General features: G+C 37.0%; 1 protein-coding gene across 3 annotated transcripts in view; it reads right to left on the bottom strand.

Moving 5' to 3' along the window:
• LOC149990272 (lysine-specific demethylase 6A-like) overlaps positions 1 to 23,415 on the bottom strand; it is a 355,815-nt gene that overhangs the window by 245,559 nt on the left and 86,841 nt on the right. For all 3 annotated transcript variants that reach the window (XM_090265492.1, XM_090265491.1, XM_090265493.1), the window contains exon 4: positions 10,050 to 10,099. In XM_090265492.1, coding sequence (XP_090121618.1) covers positions 10,050 to 10,099 — 50 coding nt within the window. The remainder of the gene's footprint in view (positions 1 to 10,049; positions 10,100 to 23,415) is intronic.

Here is a 23,415-nt window from a genome sequence, read left to right as displayed (position 1 = left end):
AGTCGTCATCGTCAGCAGCCGTCCGTCTCGAGAGACGATGGTGTAGTTTCTTAAGAGTCTATCTGCACCGCCGAGAATGGTTGTGCAGTCCGACTCGGGATTGACACGGTATCTGTCTCCTCCCGTGTTGAATCGACATCTTGCGATGATGCTGGAGTGTCCTCTCCAGTGAAGCTGAAGCTACAGAGCCTGGGCAGGGTGATATGGAGGGTCTGCTGTTGCCCATGCAGCAGACCCCCCCTCTCTTCGCAGCTGAAGGGTCCAAGGGAAAGACGGAGTCAATACAGCTTGGTTTCAGGTGCGCCGTAGGAGTTGCCGGTGTTGACTACAACGTCAAACCTCCTTAGGGACTCCGGCTCCGGATTTTCTGTCGGTGTTTACGCCCTTAGCCTTTCCCCTGAAGAGGTATGCCGCAAGGCAGCGGAGGTTTTTTGGAGTCAGAGTTTTCCTTCTCTGATGTGCCCTGACTGGAAGATCGAACCAGCGACACTTAGCTCGCAGGCTGAAGCTCAATCCACTGAGCCAAACCAGCCAGGGGCTCCAGATAAAAGTATTAATATAAAAATTATAATTACTTAAAAATATCAAATGGATATTCTAAAGTTAAAAATAACTAAAATGAAGTTAGAGGGTCTCAACTTGTATCTAAAATAGGCAGAATGAATGAGTAAATTTAAAGAACAGATTGAACACCACCAACAAAAAGAGAGAGAAAAGAAATTAAGAGAAATACACCATTGAGTGCTTGCACACATGTCTATGGAAATTCCAGAAGACAGGAAAGCAAAGAAAAACATTTCAAACACCAATAAAATAGAATGGAAATTTCAGGGGGGAAATACTTTAATTTGCATATCAGTAACCTAAACTAAATTCAGCTGGGATAAACAAAATGATTCAGAGATGGAAGGAGGAAGGAAGAAAGGGAGAGTGGGAGGGCGGGAGGGAAGGAAAAAAGGAATGAAGAAGAAAAGGAGGAAAGAAAGAAAAAAAGGAGGAAATAAAGAAAGGAGGGATGGAGGGGAAAAAGGGAAGGAAGGAAGGAAGGATGAAGTGAAGAAGGAGGGAGGGTGGAAGGAAACCAAAGACGAGGAGAAAAATCTTGAAAGCAGTATCACAAAAGAACTTCAATTAGATTAACACCTCATTTATGCTCAGATATTATGACAGCCCAAAAAAATGCAGTGCTCAGAAAAACTGTAAACTAAAAATCTCCATCCTATGAAGTAATGGAATACAGCATACTTCATATTTCTTCTCCTTTCCTCTCAAAATTGACTTAACAGAGAACTGTTTAATAAATCTCTGTATAATTATATTTGGGGGCTAAAGAAATTACTTTAGATGACAAGCCAAATATAAAAGAACAAATGAAGAAATTCAGAAATGGCAATTAAAACAGCTAATAATAGGAAAATGAGAAATAGCCCTAGCAGTTGTGGCTTGGTTGTAGTATCGCTTTATAAAACAAAAGGACACTGGTTCAATTCTTGGTCAGGGTGTGAGAAACGCTCACAATAAAAACTGGGACACAGGACTTGAGCAGTAAAGCGAGGCCTTTATTCACGAGTCTGCAGAGCCGGGCGCACCCTCACAGCCAGGAGAATGTGCGCGCCAAATAGACAAAGGAACCTGGTTTTATAGTCTTAGCTTCCCCACCCTAAAATTGCCATTCTAAGGTGAGAGCGATTAGCTTCCCCGCCCTAACGCAACTAGTTTCCCCTCCCCTCTCCTTCTTCCCCGTTTCTCCATGACCGGATACTCAGGAGGTACAATCTAACGCGTTCATCTAAATACCCCTATTGTGATTTGTGAATATGCTAATACTGTCCACTCCCTTCCCAGAGATCCTTTAATTACATTTGCCCTTAAGACCCTTTAATTACATTTGCCCTTAAGACCCTTTAATTACATTTGCCCTTTGTTACCAATGACTTTGCTACTGGTTTGGGAGTCACTATGACCTTGTTTCTAACAAGGGTACATGATTGGGTTGTGGCTTTAGTTCCTGGTTGGGGTACATAAGGGAGAAAACCAATCCATATTTTTCTCACATCAATGTTTTTCTTTCTTCCTCTCTCTCTGTCCTGTCCCCTGTCTCTAAAGTCAATAAGCATGTCTTTAAGTGAGGATGTTTTAAAAAAATAAAAAAATAAAAAGCCAAAAGTATAATCTTTTTGTTTTAAAAGTGAACATAGTTAATATTAAACAGTATAGTGTATGTATTATAATTATTGGGGTTACAATATTTATCAACATAATGTGTATAAAAATAAAAAGGGGATGAATAAAGTTCATAGAGCTATATTACAGTTACATTTCCATATCCCATAGGGAGAATTAGATTAGTATAAATGAAGGTAAATTCATATAACTTTATATATATACATATATAAAGTTCTGTGTGTGTGTGTGTGTGTGTGTGTATGTAAAGTAATCAGTATGGAAATAACACTAAATTTAAAAATAATTTAAAATAATTTAAAAATTGAAAGATATTAAATTTTAAAAATTTGTTTCATACAAAAAAAGCAGGAAAAGAAAAAACAGAGGTAAAAGATAAATGTGTTGAAAAGAAAAGTAAAATGGTAGATGGAAATCCAATGCATAAATAATAACATTAAACAATATCAATTAAACAAGAAGAATGCATAAATTATAAAACTGGAAAAAATTAAGATCCAACTATATATAGTCTTCAGGAGACCATATTTTAGATTAAAAGACACATTGTGCCCTAGCCACGTGGCTCAGCTGGTTGGAGCATCATCCTGTACACCAAAGGCTGAAGGTTTGACTCTGGTCAGAGGACATACCAAGGTTGCTGGTTCAGTACCTGGTATAGGAGGTGGTATGGGAGGCAACCAATTAATGTTTCTGTCTCACGTGGACATTTCTCTCCCTCCCTACCTCTCTCTCTAAAATTAATAAGCCTGTCCTTGGGTGAGAATAAAAAGAAAACACATTTTTTTATAAAAAGTTGAAAAGCAATAAACTCACAAGAGTCCCCCTTGTCCATGGTTTTGCTTTCCTCATTTTCATTAGCCATGGCCAACACAGATCCAAAATATTACATGTAAAATTCCAGAAATAAAGTATTTATAAATTTTAAATTGCATGCTATATTGAGGGGTGTGATAATATATTTCATGTTGTCACCAAATCTTTCCAGAACATGAATGATCACTTTGTCCAGAGTCTGCATGCCATAATAGTGGTGACCCCCAAAACCCAGAATCTATTTATTAAAAATTGTGTATTTATTATTTTTTTGAATAATTTGTTGTTTTTGCTATTTATTTATTTTTAGAGAGAGGGGAAAGGAGAAAGAGAGGGAGAGATACACCACTGTGTGGTTGCCTCTCACTCATGCCCCCAACTGGAGACCTGACGTACCACCTAGTCATGTGCCCTGACTGGGAATCGAACAGGCGACACTTGGTTCGCAGGCCGACGCTCAATCCACTGAGCCACAGCTGCCAGGGCTTGTGTATTTATTCTTGCATGTTTAAATTTCAGTCTCCTTCAAAGTACTCTCCATTTGATGCAATAACCTACCAAATCATTCTTTCCCCACCACTCAAAACAGTTTTTGAACCTATCAGTTTTCATGTCTTTTAGAGCTTCTGCCATTTTTTGTTTCACCTCTTCCACATGGACAAACCATTCCCCTTTGAGGACTTTTTATCATCCAGGGAAACAAACAAACAAAAAAGTTGCTTGGGGCAAGATCAGCTGAATAGGGAGGGTGGGGCATAGGGGTCAAGCCATTTTTGATCAAAAACTGCTTAACACTCAGTGCAGTGTGGGCGGGTGTGTTAATAAATCACCCATCATGAGATGGGCAAATATGTTGAGTCTTCAGAACAAATTCACTGAAGCAGAATGCATCCTCTCTCAACAACACCAGATAGTACAGGGATACAGATGGGTTCTTAGAATACTCACCATAGCAGGGAAGCCTGTACTACAAGGGAGCTGCCCTGCAGAAGACAATTCTGTTTTCTGTCTCTCCTCTCCAGTACGCTCCCCATTCATTAGTCACTTAGTAGCTATATTGGTTACAATATCCACTGCCACAGTATTTCAGTGTGTTCAGGCAACTATATAGTAAACTAATATTATCACAATGGTGTCATTCACCTCACTTCATTACAACATATCAGAATTATATCATCTCATATCATCATAAATTTTAAAAAGGTTAATACAATTTTGAGACAGACTACATTCACATAACTTTTAGAGAATATCGTCATAATTGTCTTATTTTTATTATTTTTAAAAATCTCTTACTGTGCCTAATTTTTAAGTTAAACTTTATCATTGGCCCTGACTAGTGTGGCTCAGTGAACTGAGTACAGGCCTGCAACCGAAAGGTCACCAGTTTTACTCCCACTCAGTGCACATGCCTAGGTTGTGGGCCAGGTCCCTAGCTAGGGGCACGCAAGAGGCAACTAAAGGATGTTTATCTCATACATCTATGTTTTTCTCCCTCTCTTTCCTTCTTTCTAAAAATAAATAAATAAAATCTTTTTAAAAAATTTTATCATCAGTATGTATTGATAGGAAAAAACAGTGTAGGTAAGGGTTTAGTATCCACAATTTCAGGGACCCAGTGGGCTCTTGGATCCTATCCCTCTCAGATGTGTGGCACTACTGTATCATAAAACAGTAATTATACAAATTCTAGAATGGCTATAATAATTATCTACCAGAACAGTTCAAAATAAAATAGTTACTAGAAATAAAGGACAATTAAAGGATCTATCTTGGTATTATATATTTAATACCAGCTACAATGGTAGATCTTAAATGTTCTCAAGACAACAAATAATAGTCATTATGTGAAATGATGGAGGCATTAGCACTAGTGTCAAACATTTAGCTATAAATGTGTATCAGATCAACACATTGCACACCTTAAACATACACAATGTTATATGTACACTTTAAACTTATACTATATTATATAGCAATTATGTCTCCATAAAGTTGGTATGAAAACAAAAATAAATCATATCATTTATAAAAAACATGACAATTATAAATAGAACTGCACCTAAAGAAGAAACCATACCAAAATACAAAAAACAAAACTCCACAAAACTAATCCAAAGAGTGGACAATTCATCAATAATTGAAGACTTCAATCACATATTCATTTTGAATAGAAGTGCTAAAGAGAAGATAAACAAGGAAATGGATGTTCCGGGATCCCCAGGGGATGCCCAACACCACAGTTAGTACCAAACTCTAAATATACTGCATTTTTTCCTATACATGTGTATCTATGAAAAAGTTTTATTTATAAATTGGAACAATAAAAGATTAGCAACAATAATATAAAATAGTACAACTATAACAATATACGATAATAAAAGTTATGTTGAGTGTTTTCTCTTTCTCTTTCCTGAGTAATTTAATTTCTGTACAAACCTATTTCTAATCCTCTGTAACCATTCCTTACTGGCAGTAAATGGCTTGGTGTTATATCTGTTTCATAAAGGCTCAATGCTTTTTGGCACATGTTGCAGTCAACCACTACTTCCACCCACAAATGTAAGACTTTTCCATCTTACCCAAGCACTTATCACAAAATGTTGTCATCCTTTCTTCTTTTTTTAATTGAATTTACTGGGGTGACATTAAAATTAATAGAATCACATAGGTTTTAAGTATACAACTCTATAACATATCATTTGTATACTGTATTGTGTCACCACCCCAAGTCAAGTCCCCTTCTATCATCATTTACCCCCTTTACCCTCTTTTACTTCCCCCACCTCCTTTTCCCTCCTTTCCCATATGTTGCCTGTGTCTTTGAGCTTTTTCTTTTTTGTATAATCCCTTCATCTTTTCACCCACCCCCACCCCCCACTCTCCTCTAACAGCTGTTAGTCTGTGTTCTGTATCTAAAGTCTGTTTCTATTGTTTATTTATTTGTTCACTAGATTCCATATGTAGGTAAAATCATATAGTACTTGTCTTTCTCTGGCTGGCTTATTTCACTTAGCATAATACTCTCCAGTTTCACCCACACTATCACAAAGGGTAAGATTTTAATCTTTTTTATGGACAAGAGTCCATTGTATACATGTTCCACAGCTTTTTTAGCCAACCATCTTTTGATGGGCACTTGGGCTGTATCCAGATCTTTTCTGTTGTAAATAATACTGCAATGAACACAGGGGTGCATTTATGTATTCTTTTGAATTAATGTTTCAGGTTTATTCAGGTATATTCTCACAAGTGGCCATGACTTTTTCTGTTTTAGGTGTGACCACAAACTGTATTAATATATCTTAGCAACATCACCATAACAAGTTAAGGCCTTTCATTTTTTCTCTTTAAAGATGACAGTTTAATAACTGACATATTTATTGCTATTAAGCAATAAATAGGCAAGTAATGCACACAGAATAAATATGTGGACATAGAGAAAAATCACATCCTATGTGAAATGAAATGGGATAGCACAAGATATCACCATGCTTCCTAGAACAGTGCATAATTTAAAGCTTATTATTGTTTTTTTTCTGGAATTTTTCATTCAATATTTTGACTGAAGTTCACCATGGGTAATTAAAACCAATAAAAGCACAACCACAGATAAGGAGATAAAGTTATCTCTGTTTTCATATATCACAATCTTGTATGTAGGAAATACAAATTAATCCATAAAAAGCTATTAGAACTGATGAGTTTGGCAAGGTTGTTATTAAAAATTCATAAACAAATGTCAGCCATAATCCTGGCTGGTGTGGCTTAATGGATTGAATGTTAACCTGGGAACCAAAGGGTAACAGGTTCAATTCCCAATCAGGGCACATGAGGGCCAGGTCACCAGTTGGGGTGTGTAAGAGGCAACCACACGTTGATGTTTCTCTCCATCTCTTTCTCCCTCCCTTCCCCTCCCTCTATAAGTAAATAAAATCTTTTTTTAAAAAGTCACTATTTTCCATACTTTAAATGAACATCTGAAAATAAAGTAAAATTATAAAATAATTGTATTTATAATAAAATGACTCAAATATGTATATATAGTATATGAGCAAATGTTCGAGTTCAAAGATACAAGCATACTTAAATAAATACAGTGAAAATGTGTACTGGTACAGGGGTAGAGATAAAAATAGAACTGGGAGTCTAGAAACAAGCTCACACATCTATGCTCAAGAGACTTGTGACAGTGGTACCAAAACCATCCAAATGGAGAAAGAATAGTCTTTTCAACAAATAGTGCTGCAAGAACTAAAGATAGTCACATGGAAAATAATGAAGTTGTAACCTGACCTCACAGCATATACAAAAAGTAACTCAAAATGATGACAAACCTAAAAGTAAAATCTATGACTTTGAAACTTTTTAAAAGAAAAACAGTTTGGCAATTATAACAAGGAAAGGGTGGGGTAAAAGAGGATAAAGGGGGACTAAATAGTGGTGGAAGGAGACTTGACTTTGGGTGTTAAGCACACAATACAATATACAAATGATGTATCATAGAACTGTATACCTGAAACTTGTATAATTTTAAGAACAAATGTCCTCCTAATAAGTTCAGTTAAAAAAATTGATAATCTTTTATAATTTAATTGGTAATTGATATATGGCACCAAAAAGCATAAGAATCCAAACAAAAGAAAAAAATATATGAGAATTAGTCATAACATTAAACATTTGTCCCTCAAAGGATTCTAACAAATGTCAAAAGATAACCAAAAAATTGAAGAGAACACATGCAAATAATCTTGTAACTCTTCCAATTAAATAAGAAAAACAATTAAAACTGTTAAATGGAAAGATATTTGCAGACACTTCTCAAAAAAAGATACATAATGGACAATAAACAGTATGTTCAGACATAATTAGTTGTGAGACAATAAAAATGAGAACTAATGAAAAACCACTTTACACTTACAAGAATTGTAAAAATTTTGTAAAGACATAAAACTCAAGAGTTGGTAACATTGAGAAACAGGTTTTTATACATTGAGTCTGAGACAGTAACATGATAGTCACTTTAAGAATTATCGTCATGCACAAGGGGATGTTAAGAACAGTATAGGAAATGGTGAAGTCAAAGAATTTATATGCATGATCCATGGACATGAACTAAAATGGAAATAATTGGGACAACTGTAATAGCATACATAATCAATAAAATATACTTGAAAAAAGAAATAAAATAAAAATTCGTAATACAGATCATCAAAATTTTAAATTACTATGTGCCCTAGTGAAATCCCCTCTGAGGTATCTAAACTGACACACACAAAATAAAAATATGTATTCGAACAAAAATATGAACACAAGTGTTCATAGCAGTATAATTCATTATTGCCATGAGGTAAGTTCAGATGTTCATCAACAAAAAATGCAATATAAATAAAACATATATCCATATACTAGAATTTGTATCCATAAAAACCAATGAAATACTATGTTACATGCTATATTAAACATGCTCAGTGAATAAAAGTAAGTCCAGGCTATGTAAACATCTAGAAACAAAAGGTAAATTAATGGTTGCTTAGGACAGGGTTATGGGGAATGAGAGAAAATATGGGGTTTCTTTTATACACAAAAATATACTCTAAAATTGAATGTGGTTATAGATATACAGTGAATGTATGTCCACTGAATTGTACTCTTTAAATTATTGTTTTATGATAGGTATATTATTATGTTTTCATGATGGTGTCCAAAAATAACAAATTTACACAAATATTTTTGGATTAAGTAGTCTTTATTTTTGTTTCTCTCCACTACAAGTACCCGCATTTTTTGCTCCATAAGATGCACTTTTTTTTCTCCAAAAGTGAGGGAAAACGTCTGTGCATCTTATGGAGTGAAGTTTGAATCACAGATTGTGATGTGTATTGCCTGAACTGTCAGCGGTGGCAATAACTGTTAGAAGAGGAAGCAGTGGGCCCACATGATACCCCTGGAGATGCTTAAACGTCCCACTTCACTGATGAATCTCAGGGCGTCTGGCCAGTATGAAGATAGTGAAGAAAGTAATATCAGTGATTGTGAGCAACTGAGCTTCACAAATTCTGTCACTAGCGATGATGAGTTCTTGGGGTTCCCAGAAAACTAGAAGAGTATTGAACCTTAAAGTCTCTCCTCATTTGTTAATGACAGTGATGATGGTCCTTAACACCACTGTTGACTGCTGTTCACTTTACATGGTTGAAATATTATTCTGTTATATTTTATTATATATTTTAGTACACCATTTGGTTCAGATTTTCTTTTTTCTTGTTTTTTTCCTCTTATGGCCAGGTGTGTCTTATAGTGCGAAAAATATGGTAAATCACAAAAACCAGCAATGCTTTTTTACTTACACCATGGATCAACACATGGGCTTTCAAAGTCTTTGGATAACATAACATTTTTCTTTCATTCACACAGCACTATATAACTAATCTCATATTATATCTAAACTTCATACTATGTATTACATCTTATTACAAGATGTATTTGTTTTGTTGTATACAATAATAGCACATATTTCTTAAAAGCAATCCATTTAGCTAGTTTTACCATATGTGAAATTATGCATGCTGTAAAAGATAAATATGATAGTTTAACTTTACTCATTAATCTAGATAACAGGGAGCATAATTCATTATTAAACATATTTCTTTATTTACACAAGTCCTAAAATGAAGTTTTAATTCTCCCCAGAGCTGCAGTCATAGAGAAACTGTCAAAAGAAGAACAGTCCTTAGCCTTCAGGATGAGCCAACTTTTATCTCAGAATCACCATCATTCATCCTTCACATTTATTCCCAAGTATGAACTTAAAAAAGGAATAGTATTTATACTTGATTTTGTTTGCTGTTAAAGTATCACACTCAGAATGCAATGTGTCTTACTAATAAACTGTAAGAAAAAATTCTAATTAAGGATCAGATACCTCAGGTAAAATTGCTGGAACAAAATAATACATCTCCCCCTTTCCAATAACCTTACTTAAATTTAGGATTTTGTATTATTTGCCCCAAATGAAAAATAAAACAGGCATTCAAGTGTGTACTAACCTTCCAGTAGTCAGACTGCAAACTGTGGTAACTCTGATATGCAGATAATGCTGAAAAGGTGAAAAATAATTATTAGTCAAATGGTGTCCCTTTTAAAAATCAAAAACACACATATGAATATTTTAATTTAAGATGTTCATCATGGCTGCTTCTCAGCAAACAGCTATATAAACATTAAACAATTTATTTTATTTATGAATAATCACCCATGGAAATAATGAAAATTATAATAGCAATAAATAATCTACAGGAGATCAGGTATATAAAAGCATATCTAGATAATATTTAAATTTAAATAATTATAAAACATTGGAAATTATTTCAACCAGTTTGATCTCCCTCATAGACCAAATCTCACAGGAATTTTTAAAGGCTATTGCATATTAAAATGAATTTTCTAAATTCTTCTCAAAATGCAACTCACTTCTGAAAAAGATAAAAACCCCATCTACAACAAACCTTAATTCCAAAAAACTTTCAGTAAAAATAAAAGAGAAAAATAGCAGTACACCAAAGGAAGCACAAATAGTGGAAATGCTTTCTTAATCATGCTATGAGGCCAGATTTTCCTAAAACTCAAAGCGAAGACTTTACAACACAACTAGTACATACCAGAATCTCTCATATACATACTTGCAATAATCCTCAATAACACAGAGGCAAACAGAATCCAACAGTAAATAAAAAGAATCATATATAAGTGAGGCAGGAGATAGCACAGGATGCTGTTGCTGACCAGCACGTAATGTCCTGGTTGCCAGGAAATGCATTTTGGCACTTAGATAAAACGGATAGTGAACTAAGGCAGGGAGGAGGAGTAAGGCTTGCCCACTCACTAATTCAGCAGTCCTGGGCCTGGTGCAGTAATACTGCCAGGTGTTCCAACATCACAGGAAAACACCATGCTAGTAGGAGGAGGGCAGTCCTTCAAATTTTATGTATCATTTCAACTATCTGGGAAAGAAAGCCTTTGAAACTCTGCTTTCATCCCAAGGCCTGAGGGTGGGAAAGGGCCCACAATGCCCAGAAGAAAAAAGCTCATAAAATAACCTTGATTAAATGTCTGTCTCTGGTCATTAACTATTTTAAAGTGAGGCCCTAATGTTTACAGAGACCTCATAACCGCCCCAACTCTAATTAACTGCCTCCTGCCATGTATTTGTTTTACAACAAGATGGACAAATGGAGTCTGGAGTAAGATAAGGAGGCAGGCTAACAGATTTCCACATGTACATAAGTTTGGGTAGCCTGTTTGGGTAGTCAGAACCCCCTGGAAAAGCTGGCACCACCTTTACCCATTAATCAATATGTAACTTCTTCACCCCCAGCCTACCAACTATGTAAGTCCTCAGAACAAATGACCTGGGGCACTTGCAACCAGGGCCTTTGGCCACCTTTACTTTTGCCACTTGTGCCCTGAACCTATGCCTTTCCCTGCCTACCTCCCACCTCTGAAAAGTCCTATTCTCTTCCATGAGAACATGTCAATAAAAACTCTGTTTGCACGATAACAGATTCACTGATCTGTAACTCTTTACAGTGTCAGCAAGAAGATGCGAGTTTCTCCTATTAACATAACAACCAACTGAAATTTATCCCAGGAATGAAATGCAGGTTCAACATTTAAAAATATTTATTGTAATATATCACATCAATAGGATAAAAAAATCAACATGATTATATCAACAGATACTGAGAAGCATGGACAAAATCACACACATATTCATAATTAAAAAAAAAAAATCACACTGAACTTAGAGGAGACAGAAACTTGCTCATCTGGCAAAGAATATCTACCAAAAATTACAATATCATACTTAAAGGTGAGTAACTCAAAGCTTTCTTACTAAGATCTGAAACAAGGCAATGATGTCCTGTCTCCCGACTGTTCTTGTAATCATAATGATAATGGCAGTTCTAGATAATGAAATATGATAAGCAAAATAGAAAATATACAGATTGAGAAGAAATAAAACTGTCTTAGTTTGGAGATGACATGATTCTCTATGCAGAAAATCTAAAAGAACTGACGTAATAACTCCCGAAACTAATAAATGATTATAGTAAGATTGCATAATACAATGTTATTAAATATATACCAAGAACCCTAAAAACTCAACCATTAGAAAACAAACAACTCAGAAATGGACCATAAACCCTAGCAAATACACACCAAAAAAAAAAAAAAATGCAAGTGGCAAGTAAGTATATGGAAAGATGCTTCACCTCACATGCCATAAAAAATGCAAATTAAATGTACATATTTATCAGTAAGGCAAAAATCCAGACCTGTCCAGTGTGGCTCACTTGGTTGGAGTGATATGTACACCAAAAGGTCACAGGTTTAATTCACAACCAAGGCACATACCCAGGTAGAAGGTTCAATCCCCAGTGTGGCACTTATGAAAAGGAACAAATCAATGTTTCTCCCATCAATGTTTCTCTCTCTCTCTCTCTCTCTCACTCTCTCCCCTCTCTCATTCTAAAAGTAATGAAAAGAATTTCCTCAGGAGAGGAGTAAAAGAGAGAGAGAGAAAAAAAGAAGTTCAAAATTCAAACAATGACAATACCAAATGCAAAAAGAATTTTCATTCACTCCCAGTGGACATACAAAATAGTGCAGTCACAATTGACAGCTTCTTACAAAACTAAACATACTTTTACCATATGATCTAACAATTATGCTATTTGGTATTTATCCAAAGGAGTTAAAAACCTGGACATAGCAGCTTTATAGAAAACTCAGGAGCAAACGTGATGTCCTTCAGTAGGTAAACAGATAAACAAATTGTCTCCATCTAGACCATGGAATATTAATCAGTGCTAAAGGAAAAAAAACAAACAAACTCCTGACCAGTGTGTCTGAGTGGATTAAGCACCAGCCTGTGAAACAAAAGGTTGCCGGGTGTATTCCTACTCAGGGCACATGCCTGGGTTTTGGGCCAGGTCTGCAGGTGGATTTGTGCAAGAGGAAGCCAATTGATGTTTCTCTTGCACATGGACGTTTCTCGCTCTCTCTTCTCTCTCCCTTTCACTCTAAAAATAAATAATAAAACCTTTAAAATAAAAAGCTAACAAGCCATAAAAAAGACATGGAGGAACCTTAAATGTATATCACCAAGTGAATGAAACAAATATAAAAAGCCTTCATACCAATTTACGGACAATTAGCAGGAAGGCTGAAGGACACTGCTATCTATAAGATTTACTTCTGTGGAATTTAGCTATATGCCTTTCATTCATATATACAAACTAGCAAGAAAGAATGTCCTTTCAGTGATCCTCTACCTTTTAAATGTCAAAAACCACACCCCTGGATGGATATTTAACATGCTAATGAAACATGTGACACATAAAGAAGCATGTAGTTCCTCTGCACAAACACCAAAGATTTAGCTGGCACACTTAGACGTTGTTCCCCCAGCTTTTGTTTGGAAAGCAAGTTTTCTCTTTGTCCAATTAAATGTTGTTTCCCTGGACCTATGAGCTTCTTAACAAACCTTTCACATGAGTATTATTTTTATGGCAACCTCTCTTATTTTCTCTCTCAGGACTTCTCAAGAATCCTCTGGTGATTCAGTGGAATTCTCACCTGCCATGCAGGAGAACCAGGTTTTATTCTGACCAATGTACTGTATTGGTTTCTAGTGATCTCTTTTGATTTCTATTCTGAGAGATCACAGGAATCCAGGATGGTGTGAGTGACAGAAAAGAAAGATAAATGGGCAGATCACATAGGATAATTGGTGCAGTGAAAATATCTTGTATTACACTATAATGTTGGATACAGGTCATTCTCCATTTGGAATGAAGTACAAGTGTGAAGCATAAACTATAGAGTTTCAGTGATTATAAATAAATAAAATATATATATATTTATATATAAATATATGTTCATTCGTTTCAATAAATATTAAGGTAAAGAATGTTGATTTGGGGGAAGTCCATACATATAGAGGGACAAAGAGTATATAGGAATCCCTATACCTTTCCTTAATTTTCCTATGAACCTAATATAGTCCAAAAAAAATGCTACAGAATAAAGGGACACCAAGGAAACAAGCCCGTATGATTTAACATGAATCTATGGGTGCCTGCATGAGGATAACTTGTTTTTATGACTCTTTGGAAGAATTATACAATTTTGTGCCATTCACAGGAATCTTCTTTAAACAACACATCCCCAAACAGACCTTCTTTCAGGCATCTTTAGGTTCAGTTTGACATTATTCTGTCATAAAACTACTCCAGGGAGAAACAGAGGTTGGCAAGAAATCCAGGTGCCCTCTCAAAGGGAAGCACAAAAATTTAATTCACAGCCACTCACCCCGAGTTAAAGAAAGAAGGAAAATAACAGCAGACTGGAGTATAAAAGCATACACTGGTTTGCATTATTCCAGGGACAGAACTAAATAAACAGATGCCAGAATCCTTGGCAGAATCCCTCTCCCATGCTGCCCAAATACGCCTTCTTCCCTCTATAAGAAACTTCCCCCTCCCCCCCACAAAAAGAAACTCGCCTCCATATACCATCAGTCGAGGGGAATGTACAAGCCCCCCCTTCACTACTTCCTGTGTTCCCACCATTAGTGAAAATAAACATACAACAACCAATATCTATGGGACATAGCAAAAGCAGTCATAGCATTAGAGGCCTACCTCAGGAAACAAGAAAAACCTAAAATAAACCATCTCACTTTAAAAGTAATGAAAACAATGTCCTCAGGTGATAATTAAAATACAAAAGTTTCCACCAAAAACAACTAGAACTGGAGATTCCCCAAGATGACAACCTAGGTTGACACGCCTTGCCTCCTTGGACAAGCACATCAAATTACAACTAAATATAGAACAATCATCACGCAGAACTGTCAAATCAAACTGAATGAAAGTCCTACAATTTTATGGAATTAAAGTAGAAACCATATCCATCCAGACTGGTAGGAGGGGTGCAGACATAGAATAGCTGGTCTCACATCCTCATGTGGTGGATAAAAACTCATGAGGGATGTCTTGGAAGTGAGGTGTCCCAGCCCCAGACCAGGACCCCCAGCACAGAGTTCCAATGCCAGGAAACAAGTACCCTGTGGTTTCTGGCTGTAAAACCATTGTGTAGGCTGCTGGAGTCCCAAGCAGTTCCTCTTAAACAACCCACATACAAAATTACTCAGACTCACTGCCCCTGAGCTCCAGCACTGGGGTAGCAGCTTAAAAGGCATCAGCAGCATAGAGAGGAATTAAAATGCCTGCCATCAAGGCAAGAGCCAGGGAATAGTCTTTTCTGAAACAGAACTGCAGATGGAGGCCGTTGTTCCTTTTCTGTATTGTCACCCCACAGAGTCACAGAGCTGCAGGCACCATATGTGAGATTGCATTAAGCTAGCTATTACTGTTTGGCCTGCCTGAGTGATTGATTAAGGCTCAGCTCCATACAACTTTCGGAGCCACCCAAGCTGATTTTCTATATGAATGGCTGCTATTGACACATACTTTGTATCTTCCTAAATCCTCTCAAACAAGGAGAAGCTGACCTCAGTGAGCTCCTTACCTCTTGCTAAGTGGCTCCAGGCTCTGCACTAACAGCAGTCAGCCTTCATTCACAACTTGGCCACACTTGCATACCTTCAAGCACAGCACAAGTAGCAGCCACCTGCAGATCACTTTATAGCTCACTTCAAATGGCCCCAGAGAGAACACATGCAGTAGTAAACCTTGATATGTACCACATAAGAAACCCCAGGGCCAGGACACCCAGTGGACAGCTACAGATCATGTCAGAGCACCACCATCCTGCCCTTACACAGCTGATCCTCCACAAAGGGCAGAGATTGGTGTTTAGTGGTCACAACCAGTCCTTGCAGCTGACTGGCCTGGGTAAATCCCTCCTATTGATCTGCCAACAGCAACCTAGGTTCAATTACAAGAGGAAGGTGTACTCAGCCCACACAGAGAGCACACCCTGAGTACCCAGCCTGGGTGGTAGGGGGAGCTATGCCACTGGACCCTACAGGACACCTACTACATTAGGCGGCACTATCAATGCACAGAGTTAGAGCAGCTCTACCTAAAACACAGAAACAAACACAGGGAGACTGCAAAGTTGGGGAGAAAAAGAAAGATGGCCCAAATGAAAGAACAGAACAAAGCACCAGAAAAAGAACTAAACAAAATAGAGATGAGCAATCTATCATATGCAGAGTTCAAAACACTGGTTATAAGAATGTTCAAGGAACTTAGTGAGGCCTTCAATAGCATAAAAAAGATCCAGTTAGAAAGGAAGGATATACTAATTGATTAAAGAACAATTTACAGGGAACCAACAGTAGAGTGGATGAAGCTAAGAATCAAATCAATGATTTGAAACATAAGGAAGCAAAAAAAACAATCCATGAGAATATCAGGAAGAAAAGAAATACCGCAAATGAGGACAGTGTAAGCAACCTCTGGGAACACTTCTAGTAACCCAACATTTGCATCATATCTGGTGCCAGCAGGAGAAAAGACAGAGCAAATAATTAGAAACCTATCTGAAAAAATATGAAAGAAAACTTCCCTAATTTGGTGAGGGAAGTAGACATGCAAATCCAGGAATCACAGAGAGTCCCAAACAAGATGGATTGAAAGGGGCCTACTTCAAGACACATCATAATTAAACTGCAAAAAATTAAATATAAAAAGATAATCTTAAAAGCAACAAGACAAAAGCAGTTAGTTACCTATAAAAGAGCTCCCATAAGACTTCCCACTGATTTCTCAAAAGAAACTTTGCCAGCTAGAAGGAATTGGCAATATATATTCAAAAATATGAAAAGCAAGAACCTACAGCCAACACTGCTTTACACAGAAAAACTATCATTTAGAATCAAAGAGCAAATGAAGAGCTTCCCAGAGTCCTGGCTGGTATGGCTTAGTAGGATGAGTTACAGCCTGCAAACCAAAAGGTTTCTGGCTCAATTCCCAATCAGGGCACAGGCCTGAATTGGGGGCCAGGTCCCCAGTTGAGGGAGAGTGAGAGGCAACCACACATTGATATTTCTCTCCCTCTCTTTTTTCTTCCCTTCCCCTCTCTCTCTAAAAATAAACTTTAAAAAACAGCTTCCCTGCAAAGAGCTAAAGGAGTTCATCATCACCAAAACATTAGATGAAAAATTAAAGTCATTTTTAAAAAGCAGATTAAAATTATGAGAAATAAAATGGTAATAAATACATATCTATGAACATATGAACCTAAAAAACAATGCAGGCTAACAAGAAGAGCAGATTCGTGGATATGGAGGGCATTTTGATAGTTGCCAGATAGAAGAGGAGTTTGGGAAAAATAGATGAAGAGGTGAAGGAATTAAGAAGTAAAAATTGGTAGTTATGCAATAGACATGGAGATATAAAGTACAGCATAGGAAATCTGGTAGCCAAAGAACAGTTATGCATGATCCATGGACATGAACAAATACCGGGTGATGCTGGGTGGAGGGGGATGAAGGCGGTAAAATTGGGACAACTGTAATAGCATAAAAAATAAAATGTAATTTAAAAAAACAAAGGGGCAAAAAAGATGGTGGCGGAGTAGGTAGCAGTGTTGTATGCTTTCTCCCATCGAAGAAAGACTTGCAAGTACAAACACAGAGCAGAGTGAGTGTGAATTTGAGATGGCACAAACAGGGACTGGAGTGTGAAAATAGCATGGGAGAGGACAGAAAACTCGGCCCGCATTCTCCAAGTGGAGTTGCTGGGCTTCCCAGCCCAGCGCCCTGCTGCACCACATAGAAAGGGGCAGCTGCTGACCAACTCATTAGCGGGGATCTGCTTGGAAACTTCCTCCTGCCATAGGCACCCTGACCAGCAAAGTCCCAGAGGGAGTCAGTGAGAAAGTTTGGTGAAACAGCCAGAGGTGTGGGAAGACAGTGAACAGCCTGGACTGTGAGAAACTATGTGAACTGAGTCTAGGTAGGGACCCTGGGCTGGCAGCTCTGCGCTCGAGGGTGCTTGGATCATGGCTCCACCAAACAAAAACACATAACTGAGCCACAGAGAGAAGCCCACATGCTAAAGCTGTGGCCAAACCCCAGACTTGGTGGGGACCCCGGCGAGCAACCCTGCGCCCGGGGGCACTCTCACCAAGGCTCCAGCAAACAAAAATGCAAAACTGTGCTGCAGAGAGGGGCCCACATGGGAAAGCTGCACCAAAACCCTAGACTTGGTGGAGACCCCAGGCAGGCAACTCTGTACACAGGGGCACACAACAAGGCCCTGCCAGGCAGGAACGTGGGACCAGTGCTGCAGCTTGGAGGCAAAACAGAGACATTTTTGGAGGAGGAGCAGAGGCAGGACCTGAGGCTGGGCAGGGACTATGGGCATGCACACTGGCTAACCAGCAGAGTAGCACTGCTAGACAAGTGTGAGGAGGGATGGAGGGTGCTGCAGAACCATGGCGGGGGACTCAACTAAGTGCGGCTCACAGCAGAGAGTTGCAGCAGGCCCACCAGTGAGAGAATAGCAGCCTCAGAATCCAGCTAGATCTCCTCACAGCCAGCCACCCAGAAAAGAAAATTTGAAACCCATGGAATTTTGACCAGAGGAAGATCCAGAAAAAGAAAACAGTGCCCAAAGGTTGTGCTGGGGAAAAACCCTTTCTTTAATCTGTTTCCTACCTTCTCTCCCTCCTATTCTTCTTAATTTTTTTGTTTCTCTGTTTGCTTTATCCTCCCTCTCACATGAAGTACATAACATATAACTGCTATAAAAACCTAATACTATACACTTCCACTTTCTTCATTCTTTCCTTCCTTTTTTTCAACATACAAGGTAAATGTTACTTACTGTCTCACATAGCCTTGACCCTGCTTCTGACTATTATTATTCTACCATCTTCACTCTCAAAAATCATCTTTCCTTCAGTTAAAACAACTCTTATCTGTTTTTCCTATACTATAATAATTTTAACCTCTTTACATCTATATTAATACTGGCTCATTTGTTGCTGATAGTGTGATTGTGGGTGGAGGATATTTTTGAGTGTGGGTTTCTTGCCTGGGTTGTGTGTTTATGTTTTAACAGCATCTCCACAAAAGAACTTAAGACAAAATGGCCTGAGTGACTCTCAACCAACTAGCCAGAAGGAAGTTTCTACCAAACAGTGAAATAAAACCAGACAGCTTAAACAAATGAAATAAAGGGCATCCCAAGAGCACCAAGCTCAGGAGGTTAAAGAGACTGCACCACTGAATCCCCAAGGTTTCCTATATAGAATCTCTACCACGACTATGGGAAATCGAAGCAGACAAATCTAAGAAACAAAAACAAACAAGAAGCATCCAACATGGGGAGAAACAGAAACAGCCTCCCAATGAAAGGAAAAAGGAATCCCCAGAAAGACAGCTAGATAAAACATAGGTAAGCAAACCATGAGACATGGAATTCAAAAGAACGGTTATAAGGAAGCTCAATGAACTTGACAAATTCAGAGAAAACTACAACAAACTCCAGGGGAACTACAAAGAACTCCAGGAAAATTACAAAGAAATCCAGGGAAGCTACAAGAAACTTATGGAGAACTACACAGGCATAAAAAAGGACTTAGAAACTATCAATAAAACCAGGAATAAATAAAAAATACAATTTTTGAACAGAGGAATACAGTAGAAGCAATCAAAAGCAGGCTAAATGAAGCAGAGGATTGGATGACTGAGTTAGAAGACAATGTTGAAAAAAATTTCCAGACAATACAACAAAATGAAAAAAAGATTCAAAAAGAATGAAGAGGGTTTAAAAGATATGGAGGACACATGAAACAAAGCAATATCCATATCATAGAAATACAGGAAAAAGAAGAAGAGGGTCATGGGATAGAAAACATGATTGAAAAAGTAATGACAGAAAATTTTCCTTACTTGATGAGAGAAAAAGTCATGCAAGTACAAGAAGCACAGAGGGTCCCAATGAAGATGAATCATAAAAGATCCACTCCAAGCCACATCATAATTAAAACAGCAACATTCAAAGACAAAGAGGAAATCATAAAAGCAGCAAGAGAAAAACAGCAAATAACATACAAGGGAGCTCCAAATAAGGCTATCAATTGACTTCACAACAGAAACACTACAAGCCAGAACAGAATGGCAAAAAATATTTCTAGCAATGAAAAACAAAGGCCCACAACCACGACTAATCACCCAGCAAGGCTCTCTTTCAAAATGGAAGGTGAAATAAGGAGTTTTTCAGAAAAAGGAAGACTAAAAGAATAAATCTCCACCAAACAAGCATTAAGAGATGCTAAAGGAAATGCATTAAGGAAAAGAAGAAAAAGAGAGAAAGAGAGGAAAACAGGAACAAAGGGAAATGAAAAAAATACCTGTCCATAATAATCTTAAATGTAAATGGATTAAATGCTCCAATCAAAAGACAAAGAGTAACGTATCGGATACAAAAACATGACTTACACATATGCTGTCTACAAGAGACAGACCTCAAAATAAAAAGATCTACATAGATGAAAATGAAGGGAGGGAAAAAAATATTTCAAGCAAATGGACATGAATAAAAAGCTGGGTTAGCAATATCATATCAGACAAAATAGATTCCACAGCAAAGGCCAGAAAAAAAAGATAAAGAAGGGCATTTTATAATACTTAAGGAAACAATCCATCAAAAAGATGTAACTCTGGTAAAAATATATACACCCAAGATAGGAGCACCCAAATATATAAGGAAAATACTAGAAGACTGCAAGAAGGATATCAACAGCACAGACTCGTAGTAGGGGACTTTAACACCCCATTATCAACAATAGACAGATCTTCAAAGCAAGGGAACACTAAGGATATTAAGGCATTGAACAACACTCTAGGTCAAATGGACTTAACTGAAAAATACAGAACTTTTCACTCCAAAGATGCAAAATATACATTTTTCAAGTGCACATGGAACACATTAAAAGATAGACCACATGGGAGGAAACAAAACAAGCCTCAACAAATTCAAGAAAACTGAAATTATTTCAAGCATCTTCTCGATCACAATGGCTTGAAACTGGAAATCAAACTCAAGGAAAAAACTCAAGAGACTTGCAAACTCATGGAGAATAAATAGCACGATATTAAATAATTAATTAAATAACAATGATAAGAGGATGAAATAAAAAATTTTCTGGAAACTGATAATGACCACATAAGAACTCAAAACCTAAGGGATACAGCGAAATCAGTCCTGAGAAGAAAGTTCATAGCAATACAGGCCTACCTAAAAGGACAGAAGAATCCCAAGTAAAAAAATCTAACCCTACAGCACAAATAACTGGAACAACAACAACAAACAAAGCCCAAAGCAATAAGAATGAAAGAAATCATCAAGATCAGAGCAGAATTAAATGACATAGAGACTAAACAAACAATTCAAAAGATCAATGAAAATAGGAGCTGTCTCTTTGAAAAAATAAACAAAATCAACAAGCCTTTAGCCAGGCTCATCAAGAAAAAAAGACAGGACCTAAATAAATAAAATCAGAAAGAAAACAGGAGAAATCACAACTGTATCACAGAAATATAAAGGATTGTAAGAAACTACTACAAACATCTATATGGCAAGAAACTTGACAACCTAGAGGAAATGGACAAATTCCTGAAAACATATATCTTCCAAAACTGAATCAAGAAGAAAAAAGCCTGAACAGACCAATAAGAAAGACTGAAATTGAAGCAGTAATCAAAAGACTCTCAGCATACAAAAGCCCTGGACTGGATGGTTTCACAGGTGAATTTTACAAAACATTTAGGGAAGAACTGACACTTAATCGTCTAACTCTTTCCAAAAATTCAAGAAAAGGAAAGATTTCCAAAACCTTTCTATAAACCTGTATTACCCAAATTGCAAAACCAGGTCAAGACACAACAAAGAAAGAAAACTACAGGCCAATAGCGCTGATGAACATAGATGCTAAAATTCTCAACAAAATATTAACGCACCAGATCCGGCAACACGTTAAAAAGATCATACCACCACAATCAAGCGGGATGCATCCCAGGAATGCAAGGATGGTTTAATATTCGCAAATCAATAAGTGTAATACACCACAAAAACAAAATGAAAGACAAAAATCACATGATCATATCAATAGGTGCAGAAAAAGCATTTGATAAAGTACAACACACATTTATGATGAAAACACTCAACAAACTGGGAATACAGGGAGCATACCTCAACATAATAAAGGCCATATACGAGAAACCTGAAGCAAGCTTCATACTCAAGGACCAAAACTGAGAGCATTCCCCCTGAGGTCAATAACAAGACAGAATGTCAACTATCTCCACTCCTATTCAACATAGTGCTGGAAGTTGTAGCCACAGCAACCAGACAAGAAACAGAAATAAAAGGCATTCAAATTGGAAAAGAGGAAGTAAACTGTCATTATTTGCAGATGACATGACAGTATACATAGAAAACCCTATAGACTCCACTAAAAAACTACTTCACAACATAAGTGAATTTGGCAAAATAGCAAGGTACAAAGTCAATATTCAGAAATTGAAAGCATTTCTGTAAATGCAACAATAAATTATTGCAGATAGAAACCGGAAAAAAAATTCCATTTACTACAGCAATAAGAAAAATAAAGTACCTAGGAATAAATATAACCAAAGAGATAAAATACCTGTACTCGGAAAACTATATATCACTGAAGAAACAAATTAAAGAAGATACAAATAAATGGAAGCATATACCATGCTCATGAATGGGAAGAATCAGCATCATTAAAATGTCCATACTACCCAAAGCAATTTACAGATTCAACACAATCCCTATTAAAATACCAGTGACATATTTCACAGACCTAGAACAATACTTCAAAAAATTATATAGAACCAAAAGACCCCGAATAGCCACAGCAATCTTGAAACAAAAGAACACAATAGGAGGAATCACAATACCTAATCAAACTATACTACAAAGCCACAGTAATCAAAACAGCCTGGTACTGGCATAAGAACCGAAATATAGATCAATGGAACAGAATAGAGAGCTCAGAAATAAACCCAGGCCTCTATGGTCAACTAATATTTGACAAAGGGGGAAGGAACATAAAATGAAGTGAAAATTGCCTCTTCAACAAATGGTGCTGGGAGTACTGGAAAGGCACGTGCAAAAGAATGAAACTAGACCAACTTACTCCACACAGCAGAATAAACTGAAGATGAATCAAAGACTTAAATATAAGATGACACCATAAAAGTCCTAGAGGAAAACATAGGCAGAAAAATTTCAGATATCCCACGTAGCAATATTTTCACCAATAAACCTCCTAGGACAAGGGATATAAAGAAAATAATAAAAAAATGGGATCACATCAAACTAAGGAGATTCTGCCCAGCAA

Source organism: Furipterus horrens, unplaced genomic scaffold (assembly GCF_987537825.1).
Source record: "Furipterus horrens unplaced genomic scaffold, mFurHor1.1.pri manual_scaffold_19, whole genome shotgun sequence".
In the NCBI taxonomy this organism is placed as follows: Eukaryota; Metazoa; Chordata; class Mammalia; order Chiroptera; family Furipteridae; genus Furipterus; species Furipterus horrens.
This window is presented reverse-complemented; position numbering and strand designations above follow the sequence as displayed.